The sequence below is a fragment of the Bactrocera oleae genome, chromosome 6 (genome assembly GCF_042242935.1).
Source record: "Bactrocera oleae isolate idBacOlea1 chromosome 6, idBacOlea1, whole genome shotgun sequence".
NCBI classification, from domain to species: domain Eukaryota; kingdom Metazoa; phylum Arthropoda; class Insecta; order Diptera; family Tephritidae; genus Bactrocera; species Bactrocera oleae.
Genome location: NC_091540.1, coordinates 7,999,208 through 8,017,956, shown reverse-complemented (window position 1 = coordinate 8,017,956; position 18,749 = coordinate 7,999,208). Strand labels below are relative to the sequence as shown.

General features: G+C 32.3%; 1 protein-coding gene across 1 annotated transcript in view; it reads right to left on the bottom strand.

The window, feature by feature from the left end:
* The window catches only part of IRSp53 (Insulin receptor substrate 53 kDa), a 61,575-nt gene that overhangs the window by 7,726 nt on the left and 35,100 nt on the right, over positions 1–18,749 (bottom strand). Inside the window, 5 exon segments of the mRNA XM_070110954.1 lie at positions 423–620; positions 689–750; positions 1,210–1,293; positions 1,403–1,478; positions 16,189–16,301. Of these exon segments, the coding sequence (XP_069967055.1) occupies positions 423–620; positions 689–750; positions 1,210–1,293; positions 1,403–1,478; positions 16,189–16,233 (465 nt within the window). The 5' untranslated portion in view covers positions 16,234–16,301.

Below are 18,749 nucleotides of genomic sequence, written 5' to 3'. Positions count from 1 at the left end.
CAAGAAATTTTCCTTTATGATCTTTCATATATTCGTTGCGTCTTTTATGATGTATGGTCTCATTTATTTTCAATCTTTATCCTTTGTGGTATATGGTTTGCGACCTGTCTAATCGATAGCCATTTATATCTAATGAAATTTTGGTTCTTATTCTATGGCTTATAGACTTTCTTATTGGTTATAATATAGTAACTACGGTTTCATACACATTATGGTTTCTTTGTTAGCTGATATATTTTGTGTCTATAGTATTCGGGTTTTTTGGTTTATTTCGAATTATTTATAGTGTAAGACTAGTAAATATGATTGAATAAAGTAATCCAATATTGGAAACTTGTTGTTTTGTTTTGTTTTTTTGGTTTAAAATTCCATATAAACAAAGCTATTTTAATATTTTGTAATTTGTAATAAAATTCACCTACCCTCAACTCCTTTTCTGTATTCTCCGCACTGGCCTTTTTCTTACGCTGTTTCTTCATTGTGGAGACGGCCTTCTGATAGCTCTCCATGCGCACTTTGTGCTGCTGTAAGAATTTCTTTTGTTCATGTTGCACAACTTTTGTATCCTTCTCCAAATTTGTTTCCAATGGCACCAATAAATCAACATAGAAAGCTTTCAACTGTTAGCAAATAGGAAGATAAATGTTGAAAAATCGTTTGTCTATGAGTCAACAATATAATTACTCACAATATTCATTTGTTGCTCTTGAATTTCTTTGTAAACGCTGACAACATTCATCAATGCCGCACCTTAACGAAAAGCAAAAAACAAAATAAATAACAATAAAAAACGATTAAAGAATGCATATTGTAGTTGGAAACATAAATGATAAAAAGTATGAAAAATTTAAATTATTAATTATAATTAACATTCAACAGCAAATGAGTAATAAACTTGTTCTTAAATTAATATCTATTAACTGTATTTGCAACACATACTCCTGCAAAAGCAATAAAGACATGGGTTGTATAACGCATACGACAAGCGTGTCACTTACTGCTTACTAGTATTCGTTCAAGCAATCAGCGCTATGTTGCCGCAACTTATTGCAGCAACACGTGCAACTTTATGTATATACTTACTATAGATGCTGTGACTCCATGCGCTTATACATGTTTGTGTCTGTGTATATATGTCAGTAGCATATACTTCCTAGTTTACCTTGTTATTTTTTTTTACATTTATTTATGCATTAACTCTTTTCTTACCAATATCGCTGGTTCCACTTTGTTGTGCATTCATTGCCAGCTTGGCTAATGCTTCATTGAAAAGGCGTGACGCAGATGCAGCACCTGTGCAAAAATATTAAAGATGAACATATAAAATGCTTAGATATTTAGCAACAAAATGTTCTGCGCTCATGACATTTATTAGCAATTTTCTGATTTTTTTCGTACTCACCATGCAAAGCCTTCAAATAACCTTTGCCGGAGGAAATAAGTTGGCGTGCACCTGGATTGAATTTCTCTAGTATATTCTGTAAAAGAAGGAGAATAAGTAGAGTTTGTTAATGAAATTTTTAATATAATGAATTTTATATAAAATGTCAAAAGAACACTGAAATAACTTGGCGAAAATTTTTTAGAGCAGCTCTAATCAGTAAAAACATACATCATTCAAATATTCACAGTAACGTATGGCTTTTTAAATATTTTCTTACAGTTCAGATTTATGAAAATTTTCACCTCACCAGCCTTGCTACTCCACTGTTTGTTTCCAGCATAATCCAACATAAATTCTTAGCTGATTTCTTACAATAATGAGTGTAGCCTCATAAAATCGAAATATTTTAATACATCGGCTTCAAAAACCCATTTATAAATTATGCAATCGATCAGCCACGCGGAGTATTTCATAAAAAAGCTCTTAAGCAAAACTATATTTTTCCCCATTTTTGTTTGGTTGTTTGACAGTTATCTGGATTTTGAACGAGAGATCAGAACTAGCGCGTTAGATGATGAGAAAGTGAAGGAAAGCGTGCTTAAAAAAGTCGTGTTATTGGCGTTATGGATTTGTTAAAGGATTTTAACTATTTTTATAAATCGGTTAGACATATTTCTGTTGATGTTTTCGTAGTGTCCTAGTTAATTTCCATAAAATCTAATATATCCAGATTACGGAAGCGGTGCTAGTCAACGACAAATCAACAAAATTATTGCTCAGCAAATTTTTATATTAGAGAATACACCGCTGACATCGGATCACTATAGCATATAGCTGTTGTGTTTTTGAATGGTATTATAACTTCGCTAGTGCAGCCGAAGTTAACGTTTTTATAGTTTTTTTTTTAATTTTTGACCCAACTTTCTCATATAAAAATATGTTAATAAAAATCACTATCATTTGGATATTAAATTTCTATTTGGTTTTGTTTTTAAACTCAAAGCTTACTACTATATCGCATTTGTATTAACTTTACGCTCCTTTCTTTAATTAGTTAATATGCTAATGCGTTTCGAATTCTAAAGTTCGTTAGCATATTTGTATACCTCTGTCTTAATGATGCGTATGCGCACGTTACCGCAGCAGCTGTTGATTTCACGCATCGCCAATGACTTTGGTATGTGTGTCAAATGCAAATATTTTTAATTATTAATTTATATGGGACATTAAAGAATAAAAGAGGAGATTTAAAATTAATTTGGTGGCATATCAAAGTAAGCATATAATACAAATATGCATAGTTATGGTATAAATGTAAAAAATTCCGATTTTATGTATATTTAATGAGAAAGTGGCATAAATGATTCGCCGCTATTTAAAAGTGATCAAATAATTTATTATACTTGGTATTTTTATTCTAAAAAATACGTTTTATTTTATGAAATAGAGCTGCATGCTTTTTTGATGTATTAATATGGCTATTGAGAATAAATATTACTAACTCATAGTTTCTATTGGCATGTCATACCATTCAATATAAGTGTTGACAAGCAGCAATTCAATTATTTATTTATTTTCTGTTGTGTGTATGTAATAATTTTATCGTTTATTTCTCGCTTACTTATCAAATCTGCTAATAGCTGATTCCCATACTACCGATATACACGACATCATTACTTATGATGCGATTATTTCTAGCGATTAATTCATTGAGTAAACAAATGTTTTTATTTTCTTTACAAACATATAAGTAATTATAAATTCCATTTTATCACAATTGTATGCAAATACTTGTAGTTATGGTATGTGCATTGGCATGCCATACACGCCTAGAACGTCGTGACTTTTAATAATAGTTATGAGTAGGTTGCACTTTAACTAAAAAACTATATTAATCACAATTTTGTGATTTACTCATTGAAAAAGCATGCATCTGGTTCATGATCTTTAACAAAAAATTTCTCACACCTTGGCGTAATAGCAATGAATCTATATCACCATATAATATATGAAATTTGAAAAATTATAATAAAATACTACAAAAATAGTTTTAGTGCAGAAAACTATACTGTATAGAAAATATAGAATAGCTAGTGTATAATTGAAGTATAAGAGAAGATAAAACCTAATTATCTCTCAATTCTTATAAATCTATGAAAATTATTAAACTTTTCCTCAGACTATTAAATCTTTCTAAATCGTTTTTTTTCAGATTTTGCACCATGCGATTTCTTTAAAGCAGCCATATCGGCTACTGAAGAATGTATATAACATATTTTGACCAGTTTAAATATACAAAATTTTTATATATAAAAATTTTTAAACATTATTCTGAAAACAATTTTGCTACAACATTTCTAAACCTCAGAATGTTGTGGGCAAAAATATTATAATTATTTTATTAGTTATTTCTTCATACAACATATCCGCCACTTGAGACGCTGTCATTGTCTAATGTATTCAAAAGTGTTATTTAATTTGTTTACTTTTGCAACATTCTTCAATATTTTATTTTATTTTTGATTTTACATGTTTATTGTTGTAGGTGTTTATTGTTAAATAACCAAAGATTACTAAGAGAAATATTTGAAAGGCGGAAACGACACGCATATATATAATACATGAATATGTGTGCACTTATGTATATTGCTACTCACATGGCTTTGCAAAACAATTAAACTATTGTTTAACCCGCAAATGCGCGCATGCGCGTTGACCAGCGCAACCAGGCGGCTAATTAAGCTTATACGAGTATGTATTTACAAACTGTTTTCTTTTACGCTTTGCTTTTCTTCATGAAATGTGTTATGCGCCAAATGAATATTTTTATTGTGCGAGTATGTTAATGATTTATGACAGCAAATTGTTTATGACGTTTGAATATAATGTATACTCGTAAAAGCGTTTGGCGGCTGTGTAGAATTTTTTTTAACTAAATGACAACTCTTTGATGGTTTGTCACTAAATGTGAATGGCTTTTTAGCACTTTAATAAATAATTGAAAAAAATAAAAGAATTTTAAATACAATGAATTTTACTTCAAAAGCGATGAAAACAATGAACTTGACTCACTTAAAAATTTTTAACTAAAAGTTATTGTAAGAAAGTTACGTTATTGTGGGTTATTATGAGACAAAAGATGAAGATACCTTAAAGCCATTTTTTGGTGGTACTCTTGGAGAACTGTCAAAGTAATCAACAACTCTTACATTAAAATTTGTAAAAACATATTATTTTTATTTACTTAATAAATATAATGCCACAACGAAATAAATTCACCAAAAACGCCTTTTTACTGACTTGATGTGGCTATAATCCCTTGTACCAGCCTACTAAATGACATAACAAAATTTGGTATACCGCTACTTTGCTGAAATATTTATACAAGTTAAAAAAAAAATTATGAAACTTTTTTCTCATCATCATTATTTAATTGCTTATATTTGCTAATGTTTTTTGTACACAACTGTTTGGCCAACAGCCATTTATCACCTCATTTTCCGCCTGCTGCCTTTCTCGACAAAATTATTTCGTTGAAAACACTTTAAACTCGGCCAAACCTATCAAATTGTTGTCGCGCGCCAAAAATAATAACATACAACACCACTATTGCTATTACATTTGTGCCACATTAACGCCAACTTGCTGTTAAAATTTGTGGCACATTGATTGCGTGTTATTTAGTGCCATACTATGCAGTGTTGTGTATTGCTACATTTTTCGCTGTCTTAAAATTTTAATTCAACGGCGCGCTAAAATGTTGTCAGCCATCAAATTATTTTATTGTCTGTGTTTTTATTACTTTAGTGCAATTATTTCAGCTTCTTCTTCTTCTACGTTTATTCGTGCTACATGTTGCCCGCCTAACCAGTCTTTGTTGCGCACTTACATGTATGATGTCATTTTTTACAAATTTAATTACAAAATACTTGTCAGCCTGCAATTAATACGTTCATGAACGTGCGATTGTGTTGCTGCTTGTACGTATATGACAACAAGTCGCGTATTTATTTGTGCATATTTCTTTCATTTTATTGATGTGGTGAGTGTGTAAGTGGCGGCGATGCTCGTGCGCATAACATTGACAGTGAGTTTTAAGTGTAATTTTGATTTGACGTCATCTTTATTAACTTGTACTCATTTTTCCTTTTGTTTATAAAGAAATTAGTATTTATTTTTATTTTGACAAATTTGTGTAATATTGCTGTATCGAAGGGGCCTTTGAACGCAATTGACTTCATTTACTTTGAATAATTGATTATGGTAAGAGAAATGGAAAATAAATTTACAACACAACTAATACTTGAAGTTTAACTAAGCGTGTATTATACCCTGAGCAGGCGTGATGAGCAGAGTCATAACAGCCATTGCCGGCTATCTATCAGTCTGTCTATAGCCGAACTGGTCTCTAAAATTTTGAGATATTTAAAAGGTGCTGCTTATTTGTTGGAAGCACGGATATCGGACTACTATAGCATATAGCTGCTATACCAACTCAAGCCCTTGTATGGACAATTTTGTAATTTGACAAGAAATCCTCACGAAATTTGGCATAGATTATTGTCCAATGCAACGCCGCAATCTCCAAAGAAATGGTTCAGACCGTACTAATACCGCATATAGCTGTCATACAAACTGATACAAGCAAAATATCTTCATAAAATATCTTTTCTTCCTTAATTAACCTTAACCCATGGGGGTGCGAAGAGTATTTTATGTACGCTGTTAAGGCAAAAAATCTTTTATAATGGAGATGTCTGAAAAGTGAATTTTTCAAGGGCTGCCTAGTGTGTTTAAAGGAACATGTTCTTGAAGAAGTGGGAACAATCATTATATCATTAAAGATCACTTACTATTTATGGAATGTAAAAATAATTTCAAAATATTGAATTTCAATAAATATACAAAAAATTAGTTATAAATTTTATTTATTAATTTTTTTATTCTTTCTTAAAAAGTTTTAATACTTTTAGTAGGTGTATAAAACTAAACATGATACAAGATCTATAAAATTTGCTCTTCAACTAGTTTAAAAGATAAAATAATAAAATGTTTATATAAGTAGAAACAAAAATTTTTAAGGTGCCTCTGAAATATACCATAAATAATAAATTGCTGGTGAGAAAGTATTGGAAGTAAAATTTTAATGAACACTGAAATTATTGAAAGCAAAAGTTGAGTGAACACTAGTGAAATATTATATAAATCACCGATATCAATAATTAGAATGCTGTCAACAAATATTGATTGATAGCTTTCCACCAAAATAAATGTGTATTAAAGTAGCCAGTTACCACTAATAACGGTAGACTACACTACTTTTTTTTAATATTTCACTTCACGTGTTCCATTCACAAAGCAACAACAACAAAAAAAAACAACAACACAAAACCATTACTAGATTGCATTTTTATTTGAAACTACATCAAGATAATTTACGAGCCATAATTAGTTGCGCAATTACAAGAACAACGCATGAACTACTATGCATACCATACGAGTGCAACCGGTTTAGTGATGGCTATCTAGTTAAAATATCTGCAGTTTAACCGGACAATTTGCCTTGTGGCTATTGACTACCGTGGCCTCACTGACAGGCCACATAAAACATAGTTCAGTTATATATATATATATATATATATGTATGTATCTGCATATGTGCGTAACGCGGTCTAACACTTTCATTGACCGACGAGTGAATGGTAATAAGCGGCAAAAGGGAATGTGTGGCATGCACATACACAACGCAAGCCCACTAAGCCAAGCCACGCTTACCCTAGTTAGGGCACAGTGGCAAACTAAAAATTTTACAAAAGTTAAACTAACTTATAATAAATTTCAGTTGCATACAACTTATTGTAGTGCGAGGCGCATACCACTTTCCACACATGCCACAATAACTGCCAACTAATATGGCGGCTAAACCAAACGCTGGCGTAGCAATGAATTGAATACTAAAATACCATACATACACACATATCATATGTATGTAATCTAAACTATATATATATGCATGCATGTATGTACGTATGCACCTAAATCTGTTAAACGCTTTGATTCTAACGTCTAGCGCTTGCTTTGGAATTTACTGATTGAGCTCAACTTGACTGCAACTTGCAATGAAAGACTTAAGCAACAAACCTGTTCGGCTAATGGCTACATTGGCGACGGCGCACAGGCCAGGGACACACCTACCAAATGTTTACCGCCTAGTTTTTCTAAATATCATATCGCTTGTTGTTGTTGCTGCTGTAAGCCGCAAGAATGCCAATTAGAAAAAAATGTTGTATGAAAACTCAGCTGCCAAGCAAAGCCAAAAACGAATTTGTATTCGCTGCGCGTGTGGAAAATTTGTGCATGGCATTTAAGGCAATGTGGAAATTGTGGAGTAGCATAGATAGCATTGATTTATAAAACCAGATTTAGAAGGAAATTACTTGATTATGCATGGAAAAAGGTAATTTTCAAGTAATTAGTGACAGCTGAAGTTAGTGCTACATATCTTTTTGTATGCGTATTTATGCTAGTGAACGGTATGTTAAAAAACTTTTGTTATCAACTTTTTAACATAAATAAGACATCTAAATGCATAACATTGTATAGAGACTATACACGATAGAATTTTATTTTTAAACATAAAGGATAATTAGTTAATTTAATAATAAAAAAAAAAATGGTGAAAATGAATATGACTGTATATGTTAGGTTAGAATAGGATTTATAAAAATTCAGCAAAATTGCCTAAAGTATACTAAAGCATAACGTCCTTACCCAATCTACTGTATTATTGAAGCTCCCGTCTCGAAACTGTATTATTTATCAAACCGATATCGGAAGTGGGTACTCGGAGACTATCACACGTATCCAATTGAAATTTTAACTGCAGCTTCACAGTGAAATTATCTAGTAAATTACGTATGACTATTTGTTATTTTTGCAACTTCTTTTATAAACAAATTATTGCTAATTTTTTCAATCACAAATTCAATATTTTTTGGTAAGTTCACCATTTTGCAAAAAATTTACCTAAAAGCCTTATGTACAAGTATATTAAGATCTTTTTTTTCAGATTGCACGAGATGCAACATTCAGAGAAAGAACTAGCTTGAAAAAGAGAAATGCCACGCCATTTTCTTTATTTACAGAAAAAATTTTCAAATTTGAACTAAATTTTAGGGCTTCAGTATACATTACGATTAAAGTGGATTAAAAATACGAACTCAAATAAGCTGTAATAATTTACAATTGTCACATCACTTCACCACCACTCTTAAGTTAGAAGTACGAGCACTAGTTTAACAGCTCCTAGCTTCATCTTATATATATATTTGCATCGTCGTACACTTTATTGCCTCCTATAATGGCAAGAAGCTGCAAACAGTCATCGTAACACTCACATTCCAGGAAGCGTACAATCGATGTTGCTGCACTAGTAGCTATCAAACAAAACGGTTGCAAAATGCATTCACATAATTTTTTAACACATTCCAAAGCAAATTTTTGCATAAAGAAGCACTTTTTCATACACATACATACAACTATAAACAAATCTCTACGATCATCAAGCTGAAATTTAACTGCAGCCTCTAAGAGCGCCATTCACTCATAATAAAAATCAAAATACCATTAAATTTTGCAGCAGTTTATACTAAATCTAATATAGGCACACAGACGTGTATATTAGGGTGGAGCGAAAAAAATTTTTTTTTTTTGCTTAGCTTGAGGGTAAAATCTGTAGATTATAAGAAAAAAGAAAATTTTTGAACTAAAAAAAATTTTTGTTTAACATCTAGAGGCCTCAGTTTTAAATCAAATTTTCGAGTTAAAATTTGTATTTCGTAAAAATATTTTGATAAGTGTTCTAGAAGCTGTGGAGAGTTCTCTTTTTGGCCAATTAAAAATAATGAACTTAAAAAAAATTTTTATGGTTATTTTGGAATTTTAAAAAAAAGTCTTAACTCGAAAACTGACAGGGCCGCCTCTAGATGTTAAAAAAAAAATTTGTTAAAAAATTTTCTAATCTACAGATTTTACCCTTAGGCTAAGCAAAAAAAAAAAAAAATTTCCACTCCACCCTATTGCATATGTCTACGTAGTCTCAATACTAAAGCGCACCGCTCAACCTTAAAATTCTATACTCGCTCTTGCAGCTTTTGCTTTACTTTTTGTTTCTCACTTAAAGCCTGTTAATTTTTAAGTGCTGGTTGACCGCATTTTCGGTACCAATCGGCTTCGAAATAAAGCGCAAAAGTAGTAAGCAGCACATACTTAAAAAAATGCAGACTAAAGAGAATAAGATGGAGCAATAGGAAAAAAATAAAATAAAGAAAAAGTCGTGTACTTACTTCCCTTTCTGTGCAATTCTCAATAATGAATTCATCAAAAATATATAATAGGGTTTCCCTATACTGTACGGTTGTACATATGTGTACATATGTGCAGTTGTACATATTTATATCTTGTTCGTTGCTAAATATATTTTTGTATATGTGTGCATTTCTGCATATGTGTGTATTCAAACCTGTCACTGCAATGACGTGCGGTGACCAATTGTGATCTGTGTCTATTCTCATTCTATTTTTGTTTCAAGCCCATTATTTTCTGTGTTAAGCCAAAACAAGTAGCTTCTGTGTGCTCAACCGACGATTAAATCGTTAGTTATAAGAGGCCAGTTTGTTTGTGTGTACCCTGACTGTGGTTTTAACCTATATTTAGTAGCAAATATGGGTGTTTCTTGTAAAATGCATTTATAGATTTGCATGACTAGTTTGTTTTGACATAAAGTAAGGCGCTACTTAGCAACAGGCAACTAAGTTCAACGCCCAGAATAAGTTTTAGATACAGCGAAACTCCAGCATTTACTGCTCTAGAAAAAGATCTTGGTGGTTTTACTTCAACGTTTGCTGATATGAGAGACAATATGAATACTGACAACAGCGAATCATGCAACAATTTAGCCCTCAACAAAAAATGTAACAATACCACATTTCTTCCAAAGCAACTAAGACAATTGTGCTTCCACCTTTGATGTCAATTAGAATTTTGCAAGCCTGTGCTAAAATTTATATCTTTTCAAAAACCATATTATTTAATAATTTAGCCCTACTGCACTCAAAAATTTAAAAAAAATTGCAATTTTTCCAGCATTTTGAAACACTGTGCTAAAAATCATTTAAAAACCACATATTCATATTGAACGCACCCTGTATAATTTCGCGCACTATGTTTACGGCTTTCGCATACCTGTGGCATGCCGCAGGCCACACACTCCCATATACAAATCAATAAGACAGGCCCATCAACGTCACTTTAAACAGCAGCAGCGGAAGCATGACAGCAAACGTAGCGACGATGAGTGAATGAGCGAGTAAAGAGAAAAGTCAAACGTTAGTTATGTTGACCGCAGGCGGTTGCAAAAAATTTTATGTGCGCATAAACCGCAAACTAAAACGAACAACATTTTCTTATATGTATACCAGGTAAAGCAAAAAAAAAACAAACAAAGCAAAGCTTTTCTGCACCAAAACACTTGTTGTACGCATTAAAACAAAACACAGGTGTGCTAAACTGCCACACTTCGCATTAACTAAAGGTAGATACGCACACATATACACGTATGTATATATAATGTATATAAAGTAAATAAATATGTGAGCAATAGCACAAATTTATGCACATGTGGGCTTGGCTGCAGCAGTTCTAAGACCAAGAAACCTTTGAAATGCCATTTCATGCAAAGAACAGGTAGTCGCATACACATACGAGTATACTCTAATATTATATAGGTATTTATATAAATGCGTTGCTCAATACGAGTTTTTGTGTGCGTGCAGGCTTGCTACGCATGCGTTCTACAAATATATCTTTCGCAATTAGTTGGCATTAGTTTATTGTTGTTGTGGTAGTTGCAATTTCTTATCTTAATCATCATTCGAAATGCTTAAAATACCCACACAGCATTTGACTTAATTTAGTGTTGTCATAGTCTGCTAACCCTTTAGACTTTGCACCGCGCAAAGCCTATCCGACATGATTACACCTCCCTTTCCACTGCCTCTCCCTCCGATTTGCGGCCACACAATATATTGCACCTTTTTCTTTGCCCGTCAGCGAGTTGGCGTATTGTTTTGCTGTTTATTCATTTGTTTTCGTTTTTTTGTTTTATAACTGGGCTTGGCCCTACATATGTAGACATATGTTCTTGTGTGTGTGTGTGTTTACCATTTCATTTCTGGCACAGTGAGGATTGTTCCGCTCGCAACCGTGCGGCATTTAGAGGGTTTCCCTAAATTGCTTTTACTGCATACATTTACTGACTCGCATTATGTGTCTTCCAAAGCGCTTATGCTTTTGTCCAACAGTTTGTTTGCACCCTTTCTTCTCAACCCAGTTTCTGCTTCCGTTGCCAAGATTATAGCGTGCTCGAATTGCCATTCTTACAGTGTTTTCTTTAGTTCCAACTTTCTTGTTGATTTCAGTTTTGCCAGCACATTGTGCGTGGTCAGTATTATATATATAGAAGTACATATTATATATGTAAAGTAAGACAATTATAATTTTTCACTTGTATGTATATTTTTCTTAGTATAAAGTGAGTTTTAAAAATCTTTGTGATATCTAAACACACATATATAAATAAATATTTCTTCAAAAACACGCATTTTATCAACTGCGCTATTCAAAACCCTTTTTTTTACTAAACTTAACACGCGATTTATTCAAACAACATTCCACATCTAAATACTTCTTCATGTCTTCGTGTCTATAGCTTATTATCTATGTATATACAATAGATACAGAAAAAAAACTTTTTACTTTAATTATATGTTTAATTGTGCAACACATGAGTATTGTAACGGATATTAATGCGCATTAAGTGTTTGTGTAAGCGTTATCTAAGCGGGCAACACCTTTTTCATATATTATTTTTTCTCAGCTTAGAAGACAAGCCCATTTTTCAGATATATGCCATAAACATGCTTGTAATCAGTATGATCTCACGTGTCGCTTAGTTTAGGACTTCTATGAAAATGTCATAAGTGGTTAACTAATATAGCAGCGACATGTTGCACGAGGTATAATAATTACGTTTACATAGCAGTTTTTGCATCAAATTGTCAAGAATCACGAGCCTGTTCACCCTTAATTATTTAAAAAAAAAATTAGTTGTCTTTAACAAACTTGAGTAAACTTGAGTTGTGAAATAATGTAAAAAATTTTTAAAATTATCTCTTACGTTGTAAGGTTGCATTTTAACCACGCAATTTTGACTCGGCTAATAATCATGTCAGACCTTTATTGTGGAACGTTAAATTCTCTACAAGAACAGATTTTTAATTTTAATATACAAGAAGCTGTTCAAAAGCATAAAACCTCCTAACATAATCAGAAAGTATTCCTGTGTGATTTATATAGGAAATAAAAAATCCCAAGGCGTCACTTGTTAGTATTAATATTAAAAGCACAAACTTTACCAAAAATTTTTTTTACGTAATTTGGGACAGTATTTTCCCAGCATCTAAAGAAAAAAATAGAAATTATTGGCTCACTAATTCACATATTTATAGCTGTCATACAAAATGAACGAAGGGAATCAAGTCACAGATTATTCTCCAAAGCAACGGTACAACCTTCACAATAAGATATATGTGTCATACAAACTGAACGATCGGAATCTAGTAGTTGTATCGAAAACTTTTTCATTTGACGAGATATCTTCAAGAAATTTAGTATAACTTATTATACAAGACAATGCTACAATCTCCGAAGAAATTGTTCAGATCAGAGCACTATAGCATATAGCTGCCTTACAAACTGACCGATCAAAATCAAGTTATTTGAGGAATATTTTGTATTTGTAAAGGGTAGTAAAGCTTCGGTGCAACCGAGGTTAACGTGTTTTCTTGTTTTGCTTCGAACTAAAAATTATTAAAAAAATCTTTCCTAAAATTCGTACTGCAACAAATTCGTCACTTTTTCATATCTAAAGGAGATTTGGAGATTACAAAATTTTTATGATACGAATAATTCCAAGCTGTAATATAGCTGAACACTATGTCATGAGCACTCACACACGAGTGTCCACACGATATATCTTTGAAATTCACAAAGGCGTGCAAGTGGCACGAGTATGAATGTCTACATGGACTGACTAGCGCATTTATGGCAAACGAGCACGAGTTTTTGCATGCACACTCGTATTGAGTCTTCTTCAGCGTCACTGCTAGTGTGCTATTATTTTCATTTTCCCTGTTTTCTATAGTAAGCGATTATGCAACAAACTTTTGGAATTTTTGTAACTCCACTCATCGGCTCAACACTCAATGCATGCTTCTTCTAGCCGCTGTGGTGACTACCCACTTTTTCTTTTGCAGCAGCAACATTCACAAACAAACATGGAGTTGTTGCATTTGCTATTTTGGTGAGTGAAAAAAAATAATAAAATTAACTGCACTAAGCACCGCAACAGCCACGAACTACAACTAAGTGTATGCAATTAGTTTGCAAATAATTTTGTCAGCCGCCTCATAGCTACCAGCTAGACGCCTTGCATTTTGCCGCTAGCTTGACCAAAATACTTTAGTTCGAGGCAGCATCATATTGCGGAAATCTTGTCGCGCATTTTGGCATTTAAGCAGCAGCAACTTTTCCTCTACAGTCATGCAGCCGCAAGCCCACATTTGCCACCATACTTGTAGTGACAACTAGTTGAACTAATGCGGCAAGTTGCTTACTGCTACAAGTGGCAACTATAAAGCAAGTTGCATAAATTAATTGTGTTATTTTAGGCATTTCGCTAATTTCTTATTTCCCACTTTGCGTCTTTTTAGTAGAGCGTGTGTTGTTTGACTATGTCTGTGTTAGTTGTTGTTGTTATTTTATTGAAATTACGGCAATTGGGCAAATTGCGTGAATTCGTTTTACATAATTTTATTAGCTGTTGTTACTGTAAGAGTTTACACATGCATTGCTTGCAGCCAGCGAGTTAATTCATAAGACTAAGGAAATGAACGCGAGTAATACACGGCGTATGATGAATGTGTGTCTGCTCTTACTTCCAGAGGGGTAATCTAACAGCATGCGCTCACTTCCTGCATGGCAGATAATTTGCATACATTTTCCTTACAGCTAACAAATCTACATAATTGCATTAAAACATAAAGTAATTAAAAAATAAAAGAAACAATAATTTTTAATAATCTGCAGCCACTATAAAATTATAATTTCATTATGATATCTTAATTTACCCAATTATTTATAAATAGCTTATCTCCTTATGCGCTCGTAAATCAAATAAACTTACATTTTTTTCATAGGTAATTTATCTTTTAGACATACCACTTCTGTTATTCCATCTATAATGGCAATAGGCAAAGCAAGTTGATTATTAACCAAAATGCGCATAAATTATGCGAAGCACTTACTTAAAACAGCACTTTTAGCCGATGGCAATGTTTTTTTTTAATATCTCCATAAAATATGATCAAGCGTAGGCAACCAGTTATTCATTAGCAACGGAATTTTAGATATGTGTATAGATATGAAATTTGACAGACATGGAAAATATTATTTTTTACTAGTAATATTTTTAATTAATCAATGAACAAATTAATGTCTAGTAACAATGTTTTTAGTTTTTATTTCGTAGTGAAGCATACCTTTTTTGACCACAACTTGACAAAAATTCAGGTTTTTTAGAGGAGTCTCAGACCTTTATATAGAAATATTAATCAGATTTGCAGAATTGATCTAAATATTTTATAGAAGAAAAAGCTCAGTCAAAAGCTGTTGCTAACGCCCTAGTGTATATACAAAACATATATTCAAATTCCATAAGGTATTTTTTACGATCTGACGACCTTCACACATTGCTTTATGGCATTTAAAGGGTTATATCCACTTTTTTATTTCAAAAAATTATACATAAATATTAGGGTGGAGCGAAAATTTTTTTTTTGGCTTAGCCTGTAAATTTGAAAAAAAAAATTTTTGGCAAAACAATTTTTTTTTAACACCTAGACGCGCACTCAGTTTTAAAGTAAATTTTCGTGTGTGGCACGCTTTGTAATATATCTCATACCATGGATTTTATTTATTTATTTATTTCACAAGAAAACTACTTTTTTATGAATAACTAGTCTACAAAAGTTACTAATACTGAATTAAGAAATGCAGCGCTAACGAAAATACTAACCAATAACTAACCCTAAGCATTTAAAAATATTTTTTTTAGGCAATTTTTTAACCAATTGTGTTTGTTTACATGAAATTTCACGTATTTAAATTTAATAGCCAACCACTTTTTCACTTTCACTAACTTGCAGCGACAGCAAATCAGTCAATATCCTGCAATATTCGAACAATTGCCAATTATTTTCGTTTCCTCCCAAACGAGCTAAGATAAAAGTGGAAGGCCGAAACAAGCAAGAAACTTGGTTGTTGTTAAAGTGACAATCGGCAGTTTGCCAGTGAGAGACACGATGAAGTTGGAGGAGTGGCATGGAAGTAGTAAATAATGTTGTGTGGTTAATTTAAATACATATAAAGGGGAATATATTTACATATATTTTATAACAAAAATTTAATGCGAAAATACCCAGCTTATTCGATTTTTTTTTGTTTTTTTTAATATCTTAAAAAAAAATATTTCAAAAACTGCAGTAAAATTTGTTTAATTTAATAATTTCCAAATAATTAAAAACGCACGTAAACTGTTTGTAAAAAATTATGTAAATGATGTAATATACCAAAATAAATAAAATTTTATAAATAAATATTATATTTAAAATTATGCGCACACCTACCTTATAAACGCCGTCGACCATTTTGGTTATTTCTTCGGACTCCATTTTTGCTGCCTTCACCCGTACCGCTATGCCTTATTATTGTTATTGTAATTTTTGTTGACAACACCCAACTAAGTGCCAAAAACACGCAAGAAAAAATTAAATTAAATTAACTGAAAAAGCTGTAAATGCAAAATTTCGCGACAACCACGTGTGCACCATAAAATATTATAAACAAACATTTGGCGAACCCTAAAATTATGGCACTATTTAACTTATTCTGTGTTAAATGTTTGCTTGTTCGTGTTGAAAAAGTTCACTGCGTGCTCTTTGGCGCCCATAAATTCACTTTCAGTTGGTTTTTATACACACATATATAAATATGTACACTACTTTGTATGTATGTATGTGCGAGTGTTTTACATTTTTATTGCTCTTATTTGTATGTTTGTGTGTATTTCACTTTCGAAAGTCGTGCGCATCGCTTCGTCACTGCGTCGACGCTGCCATGATTTCCGTCTGCAACGTTGTAGACCGTTGGCCTTTCTGGGAAGCGCGCTGAAGTGCTTCAAGCATTGCTTATTGTTGTTTTTACTGTAGTTGTTTTATTGTTATAATTGATGCTGTTGCTGTTGCTGCGTTAGCTGTTAAGGCTGCTGCCGCTACCTTGGCTATTAAGCGCGCTTGACTTTTATTTCCTTAACTGGGCATAAAAAGCGACTTCCAATTTAATGAAGTTTTTCTTTTTCTAAAAATGCAGCGAAGAGAGTTCAATAAACGTTATGGTGTGGTATTTTAGTTTTGTTGTTGTTTTTCTTTTGTGGTTATTGTTGTTGCATACTTTTAACGATATATGATTTATGAGCCTGTATCAAAAAACTTGATGGTTTGGTGAACTTTTCTCTTATTTAGGTGTACCTTTCTCCCTGCATAATGTTTACTGATTTTACCACTGCACTTATTGTTGTTTTTGTGTGAAAACAATTTCTCTCTAAATTAATTAATTTTTACGACCAATAATTAATACAATTAAATTTCAAAAAAATTAAGGCATTCTATAAATATTACAAAAAAAGTAATTTTTATTAAATTACTTTTGAATAAAATTTTCTTTTCATATATTAATAAAGCGTTAGCCGCATTTTCTCTATAAAATAAAAAAAAATTTATGGACGCTCTGATCCCCATTCCAACATATATGCAGAATATAAATTGTCTAATAAAAGTTGCTTCCTTAGAAGGCTATGGAAAAACCACCGGTCAAATCTTCTACCATGAAAAAACATTTCTCATCCTTTCGGTATTCCGCTGAAAACCTGTAGTTTCCGTAGTTTGGCGGATATATTAAACTCTTTATATTATAAATAAATATTGCATAAAATAATTTACTTATAATTGAAGTGAATTTTATTAGCCCATTTGAAAACATTGTGTACGTCTGATTTTGTACAATTTTTTATATTATTGTGATCACTTTTATATATTTTGTGGTATTTTTTATATAAAATTTATTTTCACTCATAGGTATACCACTCCTGTTGTAAACTTTCTTCGCTTGCAGCTACATACATAGGCACAGCCAACATGCTAGTCAGTCATTCAATGACTATTGAACTGAATCCGGTGGTCTGTCTGTCAGCTTGTCCAATTCAGTTCAGCGCAACTCATCTACAACTTGGCGTTTCAATAGAAATTCGATTTTTTCACGCTTCACATTTTCCCTGCTATTCTATAATTTATTGTTATTGTTGTCGCTATATTTTTTTGTAGTTTCATTTATTCATTCATACATTGCCGCAAGCGTTACTCGTTACTAAGTCGTTGGCCGCTTTGAGCGTATTCTACTTGAGTAACGCGCCGTCGCAGCAGCAGTTAGTCGGTGACTGATGTCTTAAGATGTGACTGAAGTGATTGTCGTTGTTAATTTATTATTTTTGTGTTTGTAACTACATTACAAGTGTTGTTGCTATCTTTTGTGCGTCACCTTTTCTTGCATGATTTGCTGTAACATCCTTTTTATTCGTTGTTATTGCTACACAGCTCTCGGTTGCTGTTGCAGGCTGCTGCGTTTCTAAATTTTTTGTTCCATACTTTATTTTCAATTTTTCTACCACTTTTGTTACCATTCATATATATTTCTTTTCAGTTCTGTTTTTGTTGTTTTGTAAGTGCTGCTTATCGCAGTGCGACTAACTGCTGCGCAACTTCAAATGACATTTTAATCACTCATCTTTCAACATTTGTCAGCATTGTTGCTACTAAATTCACAACTTGTCAGCCACGCATGTTGCTCCACTTGTATGTGCATTGTTGCTGCCATTGCTTAGTCATCGCGCGCAGCAATTGAGGTATGTTGTTGTTGCTTTTTGTAAGTTTGACGCAGTAATGCTTTGCTTTGCTAAAAAAAAAAAGTTGGGAATTTTTCGTTTCTTTTAGTAGTTATTTGCCTTTGTTTTAAGACTATTTTGAGTCGTTGGAAGTGTCTGTATATTTTTTTATGTGTGAACTGTGTTTACGAGCCCGGAAGACAAGCTTTGCTCTAGCGTTGTTCTATAAAACTATGAAATAACACATTTTAT